At 39.3% G+C, this 14391-nt stretch overlaps 2 protein-coding genes across 3 annotated transcripts; one reads left to right on the top strand and one right to left on the bottom strand.

Annotated features, from left to right (window-relative positions):
- Window positions 1-6278: 6278 nt before the first annotated feature.
- Window positions 6279-9081, top strand: LOC116201413 (monoacylglycerol lipase ABHD6-like). Its single transcript, XM_031532655.1, has 5 exons — window positions 6279-6827; window positions 7164-7574; window positions 8378-8467; window positions 8635-8702; window positions 8799-9081. The coding sequence occupies exons 1-5, from the start codon at window positions 6579-6581 to the stop codon at window positions 8932-8934; spliced, it is 954 nt and encodes a 317-aa protein (XP_031388515.1). The 5' UTR covers window positions 6279-6578; the 3' UTR covers window positions 8935-9081.
- On the bottom strand, window positions 9054-13252 carry LOC116201412 (sugar transporter ERD6-like 6). 2 transcript variants are annotated; one of them, XM_031532654.1, is made up of 19 exons: window positions 12845-13252; window positions 12589-12763; window positions 12133-12195; window positions 11957-12046; window positions 11796-11855; window positions 11636-11701; window positions 11412-11477; window positions 11215-11290; window positions 11030-11094; window positions 10810-10902; window positions 10650-10730; window positions 10461-10545; window positions 10294-10340; window positions 10132-10194; window positions 9986-10045; window positions 9813-9878; window positions 9651-9710; window positions 9438-9552; window positions 9054-9324 (listed from the first exon to the last, which is right to left on the bottom strand). In XM_031532654.1, the coding sequence occupies exons 1-19, from the start codon at window positions 12883-12885 to the stop codon at window positions 9212-9214; spliced, it is 1485 nt and encodes a 494-aa protein (XP_031388514.1). In that variant the 5' UTR covers window positions 12886-13252; the 3' UTR covers window positions 9054-9211. The 2 variants fall into 2 exon arrangements, with proteins under 2 accessions (XP_031388514.1, XP_031388513.1); XM_031532653.1 differs by having other exon boundaries at window positions 12511-12763; window positions 12845-13242.
- Between the last annotated feature and the right edge of the window lie 1139 nt (window positions 13253-14391).

Raw genomic sequence — 14391 nt, 5'->3', positions numbered from 1 at the left:
TTAAAGTGGTTCGGTACCTTTTTTCATTAAACTATCTCGGATTTGAGTCTTAAGAGGGAAGTAAATTCACAATTAGAAAAGTTGATTCTACTCAAATTTGAATTAGTCAAGTCCATCAGACATTAGAGTACCATGTGTTGAAGAGGAAAGAAATAATTGAAATTAGTAAAAAATATTAACAATCAACTATGATTTGTTGTAGGTGGCAAAAAAAAAAAATTCAATTTTTCACAAATTGCACTCCAAGTAGGTGGATTTTACTTGGAAGGCATAAATTTGAATCTCCATCGTAAGTATCTTCATTAACAATTAGTTACGATTTGTGGTACATCTCACAAATTACACTCTGTGCGAGTGGATTTACTTGGAAGGTAGAAATCTGAACCTCCATCGAAAGTTTTTTCATGAACAATTAATAATGATTTGTGATACATTTTATAAATTGCACTTCATATAAGTGAATTTTTACTTGGAAGACAGAAATTTGAATTTCCATTGAAAGTACCTTACAGTGAGATCAAATCGATATCCAAACGGACATAAATTTCAGACAATAGGTTTGAATATCCCGTGGTTCAACCTGACAAATAAATAAATAATAATGAATAGTAATTAATTAATTCATAAAATTGTGAGGCTCTTCTACTCAAAACACACTGTGTCGAGCACATAAAAGCATTCATTCGTTCCTCAAAAGCAACAAGATACAACTGGAAAATTGCGACCCCCCCCTCTCTCTCTCTCTCTCACATACACACAATTTTTATGGATTTTCTCTCTCTTTATCAAAAGAGAAAAATAGGTTTCTCCAATCTCAAGCGATTGACTTGACCAAGACATAAAAATGCATGTCCTCTAGAATATCTAGGTAGCCATTGCCCTATACATCAATCAACGTGATTCCTTCCCCTTTCTTTTTCATCTTTATGGAACATCTGCTCCCATCGTCATTTTGATGTTCATTGAGATTCTGTCGCCTTAGAATATGACTGTGATCATCGACTGACCTACCGTACCTAGCTCAATCGATATCCATATGCTTAAACTACTTTGATCAATCGACGCGTTCAAGATATAGGAACCTTAATTATTGAATGTCCTAACATTCGTATATATCTCGGATCTTCTTCTTGCTGTGACGACCATAACCGTAAATCGGGACACGTCATTTTTAAATATATCTAATATGATAAGACAAGTAACTTCAACTGGAGTTCTTTGGCTTTCTTTTTCATGTCTCTTAAAGGGGTAGAGGGGAGATGGAAATTGGTCATGTCCCTATCTGCCTCGCCCCTTTATAAGTTGGGTTTGTGTGTTTGGGGATTCGTCTAGGGATTTTGTTGGGAATTAGACAGCAACTTTTCTTTTCCCCAGGTACCCGATTAAAGTGGGGATGGGAATATGAATGATTCAATTTCAATGTGGAAGCACTTCTCAACAAAAAAAAAAAAAGAAAGTAAAAGTGAAGTAGGCAAGAACAAGAAGGGAACCTGAAGTAAGGACCAGAGGCCAGGGAAAAGACCAAAGCCCCCCCTACAATAATATAATTAGGTACCCTTAGGTAAAGGACTAAAGAGCCCAAGTAATAAGCCGACCCTATATGAAAGCTTGACTCCCTCTTCTTCGTCAGAATCATGACATCTAATGAAGGGACACTGTAAATCACCAATTGTTCCCTCCTCTTTAGGCCCCTATGCATCAATTATGCCCAGGGAAACGTTATCAGAATGATGGGATATTTATCGAGAGAATAAATAGTACAGTGGTGCACTTCTCGTCTGGTGATTAAGAGGTCTTAGGTTCGATATCCAGTGAGACTACGCGTGTCTCTTTATTAGATATTTATGATTTCTATTTTAATGTACTAAGATCATGACTCTCCCTTGTAATAAAAAAAAAGAATTATGGAATATGGAATATCATTGAATATCCAATCAATTATTATCAATCTATGAGAGCATCGTAAGTACCGTGTTTGGTAGTAATTTCTGTCTATAACAAGCACTAGGTCGACATCAACTTCACTGTTGGATATAATAGAATTTATATGTATATATATATATGAGTTCAAACTTTATATGATTACAATTGACTGTTCTAAAATGATTAACATTATTAGATAAAATGCGCGTTCATTATTTGAAATTTTGATACAAGTGCGGCTGCATGCGCTAGAAGATTGCGAATTTTTGTTTTGTTTGATATGTACACACACATATATACATATATATGGAATGAGGTCATATGCATGCATATATCATTATGAACAATGAGGTTATGATTACACAAGGAATATAGGAGTTTGGCTTTTTTTTTTAATCTAAGTAGCAGCCGCTAATCAGATTTTGTAGCCATTCTAGAGGATCCCATATTATCCCTCCCAATGACTTTTCCCTCCACAATTGTTCTTTTTGTTGACTGGATTGGTTCGCCCAAGATGATTCTTAACAATCGATTATATTCATCCTGATCCTATTGAACGACATATTCATCCGATCTATCATCACCAATTTCAAAAATTGGACAAATAATAATAATAATAATAAATGCTGCATCGCTCATATAACACTGTGAAAATCCAAGTTGTATCACATATAATTTAGTGTTTATTCTTATACACTGTGGAGTTAGATCACATGTAAACAAATTTGATCATATGACTGCTACCTTAGGCCACAAGTTCATTAGTCGAAGAAACGTACGTCATAAGATATATACTCAATAGGTTGTACATGTAAAACCAATCGGATTTTTGAGCTAATTTTGGAGAGCGGATTCTCACTTCACGCGCACATTTATCGATCAAAATCGTCCAATGCAGTGCTTACATTCCTTAAATTATTCCTATACCATCAAATGGCATAATATATTAGACAAATATCAAACATAACTACTCCAGGTGTAAAACATTCACGAATAATAAGGTTTTATGCATAAGCCCTTTGACTCAAAACATTATTGAGGAGTTTGGTTTGAGAGTTAAAATAACTTTGATTTTGATTGTAAAAAAGGACAAATGTTGTATAGTGTGTTGAGTTAAAGTTAAAATTGACTTGAAAAATGTGTATTTTTGTTGTGTAGTGGGTTGAGTTAAAGTTAAAGTTAAAGTTTTTGTGATTGTAACCCTGAAAACAAACAGGCCGACACGGCCTTATATATATATATGTCTTGTTAGTGACTGCGTATAATTAATAAAGATACCGACTACATATAAATATATATTATTAATTAATCGTATCTCAAGTCCTTTTGACCAAATTTTTTTTTTAAAAAAAAGGAAGAAAAATCTGAGCCCCGAATCTGCGGTTATTGAATCATCAAATCATGTCAGCTCAATCCGAAAGTTGTCTTGTACTTCCGGCCATGTGCCATCCTAGTTAATGATATATCCACAACTACTAGGTTGGTGTCATATATATATAAGGCTGGTGAAGATAGGTGCACTTGACTTTTTTATGCTGAGTATAGGTGCACTTAACTGCTTATCGAAGATTTAGGTGAATAGGTGTACTTACATTTTCAAACAATAATCGAAACAAAAATTAATAAATGTCGGAATGACCAAACCCGGTCTTTTAAGTAATTCCGGGTTACATGTTGCCGGGTGGTGCGCCGATGAATCTGTGCAGACCTCGACTGCTCCAACTCTCCCGGGCAAACCAGAGGCAGACCATTCACATTCGGCCTAGGAAATTTAAGGGGATCATCAGCTTGTTGTATGTATTGGTCCAAGTCTCTGAAATAATCAAAGCCGAGAAAATTGGAACAGAAATAAGCCCAGTTGTCTGGACTGAGAATAGCCCATTAGAAGTAATCTGCATTAGCCCATCGTAGTTTTTGGCTCAGAAAGACCCATAACAAGGCGAAGGTTTTGCGTCGACCATCAATAAATAATAAATAATATGTCAACAAATGGGGGGGTGGGGAAGAGAGGGTTTGCTGAAAAGTAGCTACGATTTAGCATCACATGAAAACCACATGGATACCAAAATGGATTGGTCTTAGCGATTATACTTCTCTTAAGTAAAGTCTCGAGTGATTCAAATTCACAATTAAAAAAGTTTTACTCATTAATGAGCCGATACAGCTCGAAACTGGATTAATGAGATCAATTGTACTTATGGATTTCAGATGGTGCACAAAAAAAAAAAAAGATGGGGGAGGGGGGTGTAAAACTAGAATTTCCAATAAATGCTGCAATTTTAGATTAAAGTTTGACCTGACAACTCAACGCTCTTCATCGAGCTAGACTCGGACGTCCTTCTGCATGTGTCCTCGTAACAAGGATTATATGACTCTTCTAGAGACGTACCATGAAAATAAAATATCGCAATGCTTACCTCCAGAAAAGGGGCACGTATACATATGCATACGTACGAGATTGTAGTACTGAAACCTTAATGGCCTGATGAATAGAACTTGTCAATGCATTTTTTTCCCTTTTTATTATAAAAGAAAAGAGAAAGCTATTTCTATATATTAAGGAGTCTGAACGTGAAGTTTGCTGATATTGGAACCCGATTAATGCGAATGGAGGTAGATCTACCCACCCCCTAACTAATTTGATCATGACAAAGTTGCAATTATTATGAATTTATGACAATGTTTCATCTTTTCTTTTTCCTTCATTTTAGTTTATTATTTATTTCGCAATATGTAAAAAAAAAGGGAGAAAAAGGTGCAGGCATAAAAAGCCAGACAACACGTCTAATAATTACTAAAAAATTATGCAGGGAAAACTAAACATAGGGTAATTTTTATTAGTGATCCATATATTTTTATCAAACTAATGTTACGATATTATAAAGTAGTTTAACTTCGCATTTTTAGACTAGCACTAAATATGCTACAATCACGATAACGAGCTATGTTTCATATTTGCGACGACAAATAATTGTTGGGACTAATGGGGTCATGCAACATTTCTAACTCAATTGAGAGAACGAAGAAAAGATAATTTTTTTAAAAAAATTTTAGAAATCAATTAACATGTACATTAGATATGACAAAAGTATACATTCCGTAAGAAGTTGACTCGGATGGTGAGCGAGTTTGCTCTTCGTCTTAAGGTCTCGGTTTCATATCACTTTTGAAAGTGACGAGATATGATTTGGGAGATTTTGGAGATCCCATACAACTTTCATGAAATCAAGCTAGCGGTAATATTAAAGAATTACTATAATTGTTTCTGACCAAAAGAAAATAATATATATATATATATATAATTTCATTCACCTAATAATAGCAATGGAAGATACACAGAGGGGACATGTGTGGGGGTGGGATTGCTTAAAGTTTGACCGTTCTGAAGAGAAGTCCACAGCCGGACATTCGTCCCCGAGTAGGCAGTGCAGTTGATCCGACATTAACCCACCCCCTTAATTTCTGTTAACCCTCTGGGCTTTTTTATTTTTATTTTTTTTTCCGGTATAAACTCTAGTATCTGAAAATTCAATTGAACTGCGATTAATTCAGTCAAGCCGGATCGGCCCATTAAGGGGTAAAACTCTCGCAGTATAGATTTTCTACATTCATAAGGGCTCGAATCTGAGATCTTGCTCAAGCGAAATAAGCTCTCTGGCCTTTTTATTTATTTATATATGTTTATTTACGACGTATATATTTGTTCTATGACATGATAACCATATATTCATAATCACTCATTTTCATTACGTGCAAGCAATCTCTCTTCAATGTCTTCATATATTAATTTTTCTCTCGCACGTACAAATCAGACAAAGTCATAGATAATTGTCATCAGAATCCTTCGCCCAAGATTCCCGTCTTTGGGAAAAACTTGTTGGACTACTAATAACTCAAGCTATAGAGACATGTGACAAATCTAAATCCTATATGGAAATCCATTGTGCCTTCATTTTACGACCCGGTGTCGGTTCTAGTGGCTTCTGCATATGATCAACTCCCATTTTCGGACAATTCATAGCGATTAGACTGGAAAAGACTTATGTGCTAGCTTGACAAGATTAATGCAAGAGGCAACACAATATGCAAGGACCATATGCTTCAGCAGACTAGTCAGCTACCGCATCAATGCGACGGTGACATGGTATACTACGAAGAGATTTAAGGATTAACTACAAGGGACAAATTAGATATTCCTAAATAGCAGCGAATTCAGTATCACAGATGCATCATCGATCATCCTCAGACGTATTCGAGTTTTTCTACGACTAGGATGTGACGATGGCTCTATATATATGTCATTCATCATGTTAAGTTCAACTAAAAATCTCTTCCTTGCTTCATTTTCAAACTTTTTTCATGGCAACGTAGGCCTATATAAGAAGGTCCTGAATATCAGAACCAATTTAGGAGACCCTATAATAAATGGAAATCTTGTAGCCAATTCTTTCGTTCTGTCTACTCAATTTTGAGCCCACCGATTAATAGCAAGAGACAGCAACCAATCACCAAACTTCAATAATCCCCTCATACTTTATATACACTACTCCATTGCCTTGCATGCCATTCAAGCTCTCTCAATCCCATAAGTCACTAAGCAAGTCGAGTGACGATCGAGAGGGATTGAAAGAGACCGACCGAACTACGGCTACGACATGGTGAACCTGGTCGCTATACAGGAGCCGTTGCTCCATGGATTGATGAAGATGGCCGGGGTTCGACCCTACACTGTCGAGATCGAGCCCGGAACTGTCATGAATTTCTGGGTTCCATCCGAGCTTGTCAAGAGGAAGCCCAAGAAGGGTGAAAACCTTTCCCCCTCGGATGTTAACAAGCCTAGCAAGCCTGCAGTGGTCCTGGTGCATGGTTTCGCTGCCGAAGGCGTTGTGACTTGGCAGTTTCAGGTGAGCTAGCTAGCCAGCAAGTCATATGCATATTGAGACTCTGATTCCGGGTGATTTTCTTTTCTATATATGTGCGTGAATAAGGTGAAAGTGATCATCAGATCACATCTCGTATGACTAGTCGTAGTTCGGACCATACACCACAGTGTCCAATGAAATACCGTCAACTAGAATTTCTACAGCTTAATAAACGTATCGAAAAATATACTGTGGATGAAGATTCTGTTAAAAGCACAACATTACAACCCGTACATGGATGATACAACTAGGAAAGACATGGAATAAGTTTCTCAAGTGCAAACTTAATTGCGTGTCTTGTTGGTAATAACTTCTTAGGTGGGTGGCCTAACAAAGAAGTATGCCGTCTACATCCCGGACCTTATCTTCTTCGGCAGCTCAATCAGCAACAGGCCCGACCGGTCACCAACCTTCCAGGCGGAGTGCTTGGTCGCGGGCCTGAAGAAGCTCGGGGTCGAGAAGTGCACTGTCGTGGGGTTCAGCTACGGCGGGATGGTAGCCTTCAAGATGGGCGAGCTCTATCCAGATTTTGTCCAAGCCATGGTCATATCGGGCTCGATCCTGGCCATGACCGACTCCCTGAGCGAGGAGACGCTGCACAGCCTAGGCTATTCCTCGTCGTCGGAGCTGCTGCTGCCGACTAATGTGAAGGGCCTGAAGGCGCTTCAGTCGGTCGCCATGTACCGGAAGTTCTGGTTCCCGGACAGATTCCACAAGGATTACCTTGAGGTACCCTTTTAGGATTTTTTTTACCGGCCACAGAACTCTCATGCTGCACGTGCATCTTTATCCACTTCAGTATATCTTTTCACACATTGTTTCCCGATTTTTATTGCATAGACATACGATAGATTTGAAATGATAACGATGTATTGCGGGGGTCAACTCATGACCATTCGAGAATTAGCTCAACAATAATATACCAACCACTAGCAAAGCAAAAAGTCCCAACAAAATAGAAAATAGTAAATTAGGACAGCAGCAGTGGTTAATCATTGGTTGCTATATACATCATAATCTATGGAAGAGTAGCGACTTGGCAGTTGAGAGTTGAAGCGGTCTGAAATTGCAACCAGATGCCTTAGGTACGTACAATCTTCAGGTCATGTCATCCACGTCCACATATATAACATAACTTTCGGTGAATACGGGTTCAAGAAATTCAAGGATCGGGTTTCTATCAGCTATATATGTTGGGTCGTTTCGGGAATGAGATTATTCTTAATAGCCACAAGCAATGCCATACTTAGCCGACTCGAAATCAAGAAGGTAAAAGGCTTTCAAGAAATTGCGTTTAGCTAGAAAGTCTCCTCTTTGGACTGTACTGACAAGGACACTTTTGTTGCCGCTCACCAAACAAGGCTCAGTTTGTTGATCACAGCACGTATATATATATATATATATAAAAAAAAAAGTAGTCCGGTTCTATTCTTTTCTGAAAATGGGAAATTTTCGGAATTTATTTTTATTTTTGCAATTATTAAGATGCTGGCAGATGGAATAATCCAATTGTCTGTTATGAAATTAAACAGGTGATGTTCACAAACAGGAAGGAGAGAGCTGAGCTATTGGAAGGTCTTGTCATCAGCAACAAAGACGCATCCATCCCCGATTTCGCTCAGGTAAATACATTTCTCTGCACGATTCTTTTCATATTATTCTCCATCATCTGGAACGCCTCATGCAATGTGCCGAAAAGTACCCGGTCCGTCTTCACCATCGGGGAAAAATGGCACTGTCATGACACTCTTTTAACCCGGCTTACACGGGATGGCCTTTTTATTTGCAGAGAATACATCTGCTTTGGGGAGAGAAGGACCAGATCTTTAAAGTGGAACTTGCCCGGAACATGAAAGAGTAAGCTTCGAACAATTTGTTGTTATCTCCTCAAAGCCTCATCCATTTGCTTCTTCAACAATTGTATCGATTTTCCGATGGTGTTGTTAATAACAGGCAACTTGGGGAGAATGCAACCGTCGAGTGCATCAAGAAGGCGGGCCACTTAGCCCATCTCGAGCGGCCCTGTGTCTACAACCGCCGCCTCAAGCGGTTCCTTGCTTCCCTCCACAAGAATGGCGCCAAAAAATGATACTCTCCTTTAATTCAAGTTTAAATTATTATAATTTTCTTTCTGAGAGATGGTATTGTTCTCAGTAGAATAACTCTGTTAGCATGGCTCTATCGAAGATGATGCTGAGAGATCAATGATGATATTCAAGATAACGTTCCAAGCTCATTTTTACGAGTTTCTGTTTGCGTCCCGAGGATACAAAAACTAGATGCTTGATACGGACCTGACACAGGACTTCCCAATAAAAAAATAGAAAGAAAAAAATCAGAATGCACAAAACTTGCGAAGAAACATCTTAGCGAAAAGACGATTGTATCTCTTCGAGGGTCCTGCCCTTGGTCTCCGGGACCCAAAGCGAGACGAACACGACCATGAAAGCAGTTACCACGGTGTAAATTGTGAAAGTTCCTGTCATATGTGTTCCAAGGAATTAATGCTTATAAGGAAAAGTTCTTCGTATATGATATCGAAAACATAAATTATAGATGAGATAATAGACTGAGGAAGAGATAGGGACGGACCTCCGGTGCTCCAGTCGAGGAGAAAGTTTGCGCTCATTGTGATGGCCCACGACATTAGCCAGTTCACAAATGTTGCTATGCTGCCTGCGAGGCCCTTAATGCTCACCGGGAGAATCTGCAGAAAGTGCATGAATTTGAGAAACAGTCAAGATCACGATTTCTTTGGCTTTTGTCTAATTGTGCTGCTATAACTCATTTTCCGACTCTGCGTACCTCGGACATTATGAGCCAGGGGATTGCTCCTACTCCAAGAGAGTAGGAGATCACGAGAGCCTGCATAGAAAAAGATATGCTTTATAGAAAGAGTCCATATGACAACTAGTACCATCAGAGGAGAAAATAATAGAACTCCTGAAAGTATAAAGTCATACGTACCACGAGGCCGACCAGTGACAATATTCCCAGCAAAGTGTAAACTTTCGAATCTTCTGATATAACAACCTGTTTGAAATGAAGCAAAATGAGCCAAATCTTATAAAAGAAAAATTAGCTTCTGGCTGAAATTTAAGAATAGTTGCAGACAAGCTGGAGAGGAACCGAAGCATTACCTCTAGAAAGAATGAAACAGACACCAGGATCAAGCTTAGAGCCATTCCCAAAGAGGATACCTGTACCAATGAGATGGGAACTTAATAGTTTCGAAAATCTGTTATAACTACAGAAATTCTAGCGGTAGAACTTTGATGGAACTCACGATAAGGAGCAGTCTCCGTCCTGCTTTGTCCATCAACCAAGTAGCAACACCGGTCGCAATAACCTTTTAAGCAAGAGACCATAACATTTGAGAGACCGTAATGCTACTTGAGGATTCCAAAGTAACCCTTTTACAAATGACCTAGTTAAACCGAGTTCTTACCTGAATTGCACCGAGGCCAACAGTTGCCAAATTGCTCGATGAGATCCCTATCACAGTAAAACAGCAAATGGATTTCCCACCCATTAGGAACATTCCTAGTTGTTCGGGTCATTGCTGAAATAAGACGGTTCCGTTAATTCAAGTGTTATGAGAGTCCTCTAACTGACCAGCACTTTCGAAAATCGTGGTGGAATAAAATAGAACTCCATTGATGCCAGTGAGCTGTTGAAGAATGAGCAATCCTATACCAATCTGCAACGTGAAAATAATCGGCCATCATATGTACTCTCAGAAGCAGAAAATAAACATGGGATTGCGCGGAACTAATCAATGACTGGTCGAATACTCTGGTTTACCATTAGAGGAAACCAGTATCGTTTCCTCTTGAGAGCTGCAAACGTAATTGTGGTTCTCTTGCTAGATGATGCGACAGCTTTCTGCAGGAAAAGTTTCATGAAAATTAGAAAATGGTACTCATATGGGACTGATGAGTCGGTGGTATTGCTAGCTCAGTACCTTGATGTCATTCACCTCGCTAGAGATATCAACATCAAAGCCCCGTAGAACTTGAAGAGAGGATTCAAATTCATCTGTCATTCCCATTTTAGCCTGCATCGTTTCAGCTCCAGGTGAGAAACATAAGTTTCTCCTTCTAAAAAATTAAACGAAAAAGAAAAATTTCTGGTAGTGTATATGCATTACATATATATAAATTTTGAGATTTATTCTCGATTACCAGCCATCGAGGAGACTCTGGGATGAAAAATAAGCCCGGAATCAGTATTGTGCATGGCAGAGCTCCTGCAAATTAAGTTCCAAAACTGAGAAAATAGTACTCATACATAAGCACGGACAATTTGTAGTTAGGAAGCCATACTAATATATTTTGACGTGATGGTATGTTCTACTATATAAGCTTACCTAGGACTGCAAGAATTCTCCAGTTGACAAATAGTCCCAGCAAGTAAGCGAGCAAGATTCCGATAGTAACTGACAGCTACAGAGCCAAATGACCAAGAAATCAGAAAGAAAAACGCATGAAAATCAACATGAAGTCCGATAGAGAGACTTGTTTCAGGGAGAATGGAAAATTAAATAGGTATGCATCTAATATTGACCTGGTTGACAGCTCCAAGGCTTCCTCTCATATTCTGAGGTGATATCTCAGCTATGTATACTGGAACCTGAAGATAGCACACGGTCATCATAAAGTTTTCACAAGTAGTGCAAATGGGAAAAGCAAGCTGAAGACAGTAGCATTGAGTTCGGTACTAAGAAACAGAAACGGAATCATTTCCCTCGCATCATACCAGACATGGCATAAGAGCCTTTGGAAGTTTACCGTGTATGATATTATCCCAACGCCAAATCCCTCGATCAACCTTCCCATGTACAAGAATGCTGTGTCCTGTAAAATCAAGGCAGAGACTCCTTTGATGGTATCGTCCTCGTATTTACTGTAAGAACAAGGCATCAGAGGATGTGCAGGGACAATCACTCACTCTGGCAAATGATATGAAGATCCATCCTATGATGTTGGGGATCGCAGCGATCATCAGTGACTGCCAGCAAAGAACATTGTTACATAGTTCAGCAAATAATGCCAATGATGTAGAAAATAGTAAGAAATTACGCACAACAAATTCGACTAGTCTGTTCATACCCCTTTTCGACCCATGTACTCTGCTATCTGCCCGCAAGCTATTGCCCCAACCATTGCACCCACATTTGCCAAGGAACCAAACAGAGAGAACTGTGTAGATGTACAGAAGATAAGATACCGAGTGAAAAATCGAACTTGACAGTAAGTGTGAGGGCGGATTGGGAAAAAACTCAGACCTCTGATACGCTGAGATTTAGATCAGCGACAATGTCCGTCTGTGTCGGAGATGAGTATCCGGCCTGAAAAATCAAAGAAAAAGAAATTCACCAACCATGTCAACAAAAACATGACCAAAGTAATTAGTAAATATAAGTGCTCCAAAAATCCTGTTTTTGGGCCATGTCAATCTCTGCTAAGTTGAACGTCATTACCATGGAATAATGAGTTCATTGAAGTACTAAATTTAGTACGTTATTACACAGCAAAAGTTTTCTCTGAGATGTTTGGAAGTTGAAAGAGAAAGAGTACCAAACTAGTTGGATTTTCAGGCAACTATTCTAACATAAAAGCGGATATAGAGATATATCCAAAAATAGGAAGAATTGTATCATTACAGTGAAACCGAACTGGATGGGGCCCAGGGCAACGACGAGCACACAGAAGATGACGGATACAGCCCCCTCGCGAATCACCTGAGCAGACGATCCCATCCCCATCGAGCTCGACCGCCATGAGCTAAGCCGATACCAACTCCCCGTGTTGAGCAGCGGTTTCCTAATATCCCCCTGCCCCAACCCATTCTCACCGCCATCTCTTGAACTCATTTCCTTGTTCTCACTTCCTTCCTCGACAAGCTGCCAGGCGACACTGCACAGAAACAAAACGTAACAACCACGCACAATGGGAAAGAAAACCACAAAGAGAAGCGAAACCTATGCTGAAAATGACCTTGGAAAATGAGAGAGGCAAATGGGTTTCCGGTTCTCCATCCATACTAGAGGTAAAAGTTCTACACCACTATGTTTCTTCGCCAGGCAAAAAATCGAGTATTATGAAAAAGCATTACGAATTTCCTGGACTGTTTCATCATAAAGCATTCAGTCCACACCATTGACAACACGGTAATGCAACCGAAGTTGTGTGATGGGAATCTCCTATCCATTTCAAGTTAAAAGTGTCTTACAGCACTAAACAAAGACTAACGGAACGGGATGTCATAACTAAGTTGTACGGTCTCCAAGACAGGAACTCATTTCAAACTTGAAATGGATAAGAGTCGACACATATTCCATTAATGAACCAGAACATTTCACTGTCGAACTGACCCGGCAAAGACAAATTGGAAACCATGTTATATATAACTACATTCACGAGCATTCTCCACCATATAGACTCCAACAAAACACAGCGTAATTCGAAACCAGAACTAGTGCAAGCGAATAGACAAGAAAGCTCACTGACGAGAATGCTCTTCGAGAGTATTACGGTCTCCCAAGGAATGTATGGAGTGAACGTGGATGAGAGGAGGAGGAGGAGAAGAAGAAGAAGAAGGGAGTGGTCAAAGTGGAGGGAGATGATTGGTATGGACTATGGAGGGGGAATTGCAGAGGGAAATGGGGGCAGGGCAGAAAGTCGGGAGACGGACAAGTGTGTCCGAGACTTCAACGTGTCGTACGTTTTTTCCCTCATTCGGATTCGGTCGGACTGTGTTTTGTTGGCTTCTTGTCTCCAGTTAGGTGAGAGTTTAATAGTTAGGAGAGAGAGATCAGGTCAGTGAGATTTTTTGAGTTGGTAATAAGAATTTTATGTCAAATTGTGTTAGAATACCTATCAATTAAATTTCAATCTTTTTCCACTTTAGTGATGTGTAATTAATATATGCAGAAATCTCCATGGTGCAACTACAAGCATATATTGCTTTGTTTGGTTGACTTTCTGGTTACAACACTGAGGCAAGTTTCATTTCATCAATTGAAACTTATTGACAGTTTGGCAACCCTCAGGTCCGCTGGAAAATCAAACAGATTCTGCGGTACCTCTTCGTCGTAGAAACTGAACTGTGCTTCAGCTATTCGTTCGGACGGGTGAATCCAATTTCCCTACCAATGGAGTTGATCCCCTCCCATTGATCTACGGGTATTCTTAGCGCGGTCTCCATCATCAGCTGAGATAAAACAACGTCGTATGGTTTATTCATGATATACGGTTGATTGCCATTTGACTTACTGGTGATGTTTTCAAGATAATAATGGGTTTTTGCATTCCTAGAATAGGAAAGAAGAAAGAACGATGCAACTTCCATTCCAAGGGCTTGAATAACTCCATACAGTTTCAAACCAACTCCAGCAGCCCCCGTTCTTTCTCTTGCTGCAACTGCAACTGATGAAATGGCTTCGTAACTTCTGGTCCTGTTTTCTAATTGTTCAATCTGCAACTGACCGGGTGATGAATTTCGTAATTAGAAATGTTTGTCCACTTTCGGTATTATATCCTAT

The sequence above is a fragment of the Punica granatum genome, chromosome 3, assembly GCF_007655135.1.
Source record: "Punica granatum isolate Tunisia-2019 chromosome 3, ASM765513v2, whole genome shotgun sequence".
Classification (NCBI taxonomy): domain Eukaryota; kingdom Viridiplantae; phylum Streptophyta; class Magnoliopsida; order Myrtales; family Lythraceae; genus Punica; species Punica granatum.
The sequence above is the reverse complement of the archived record's forward strand: the minus strand, read 5'-3'. Positions and strand labels throughout refer to the sequence as shown.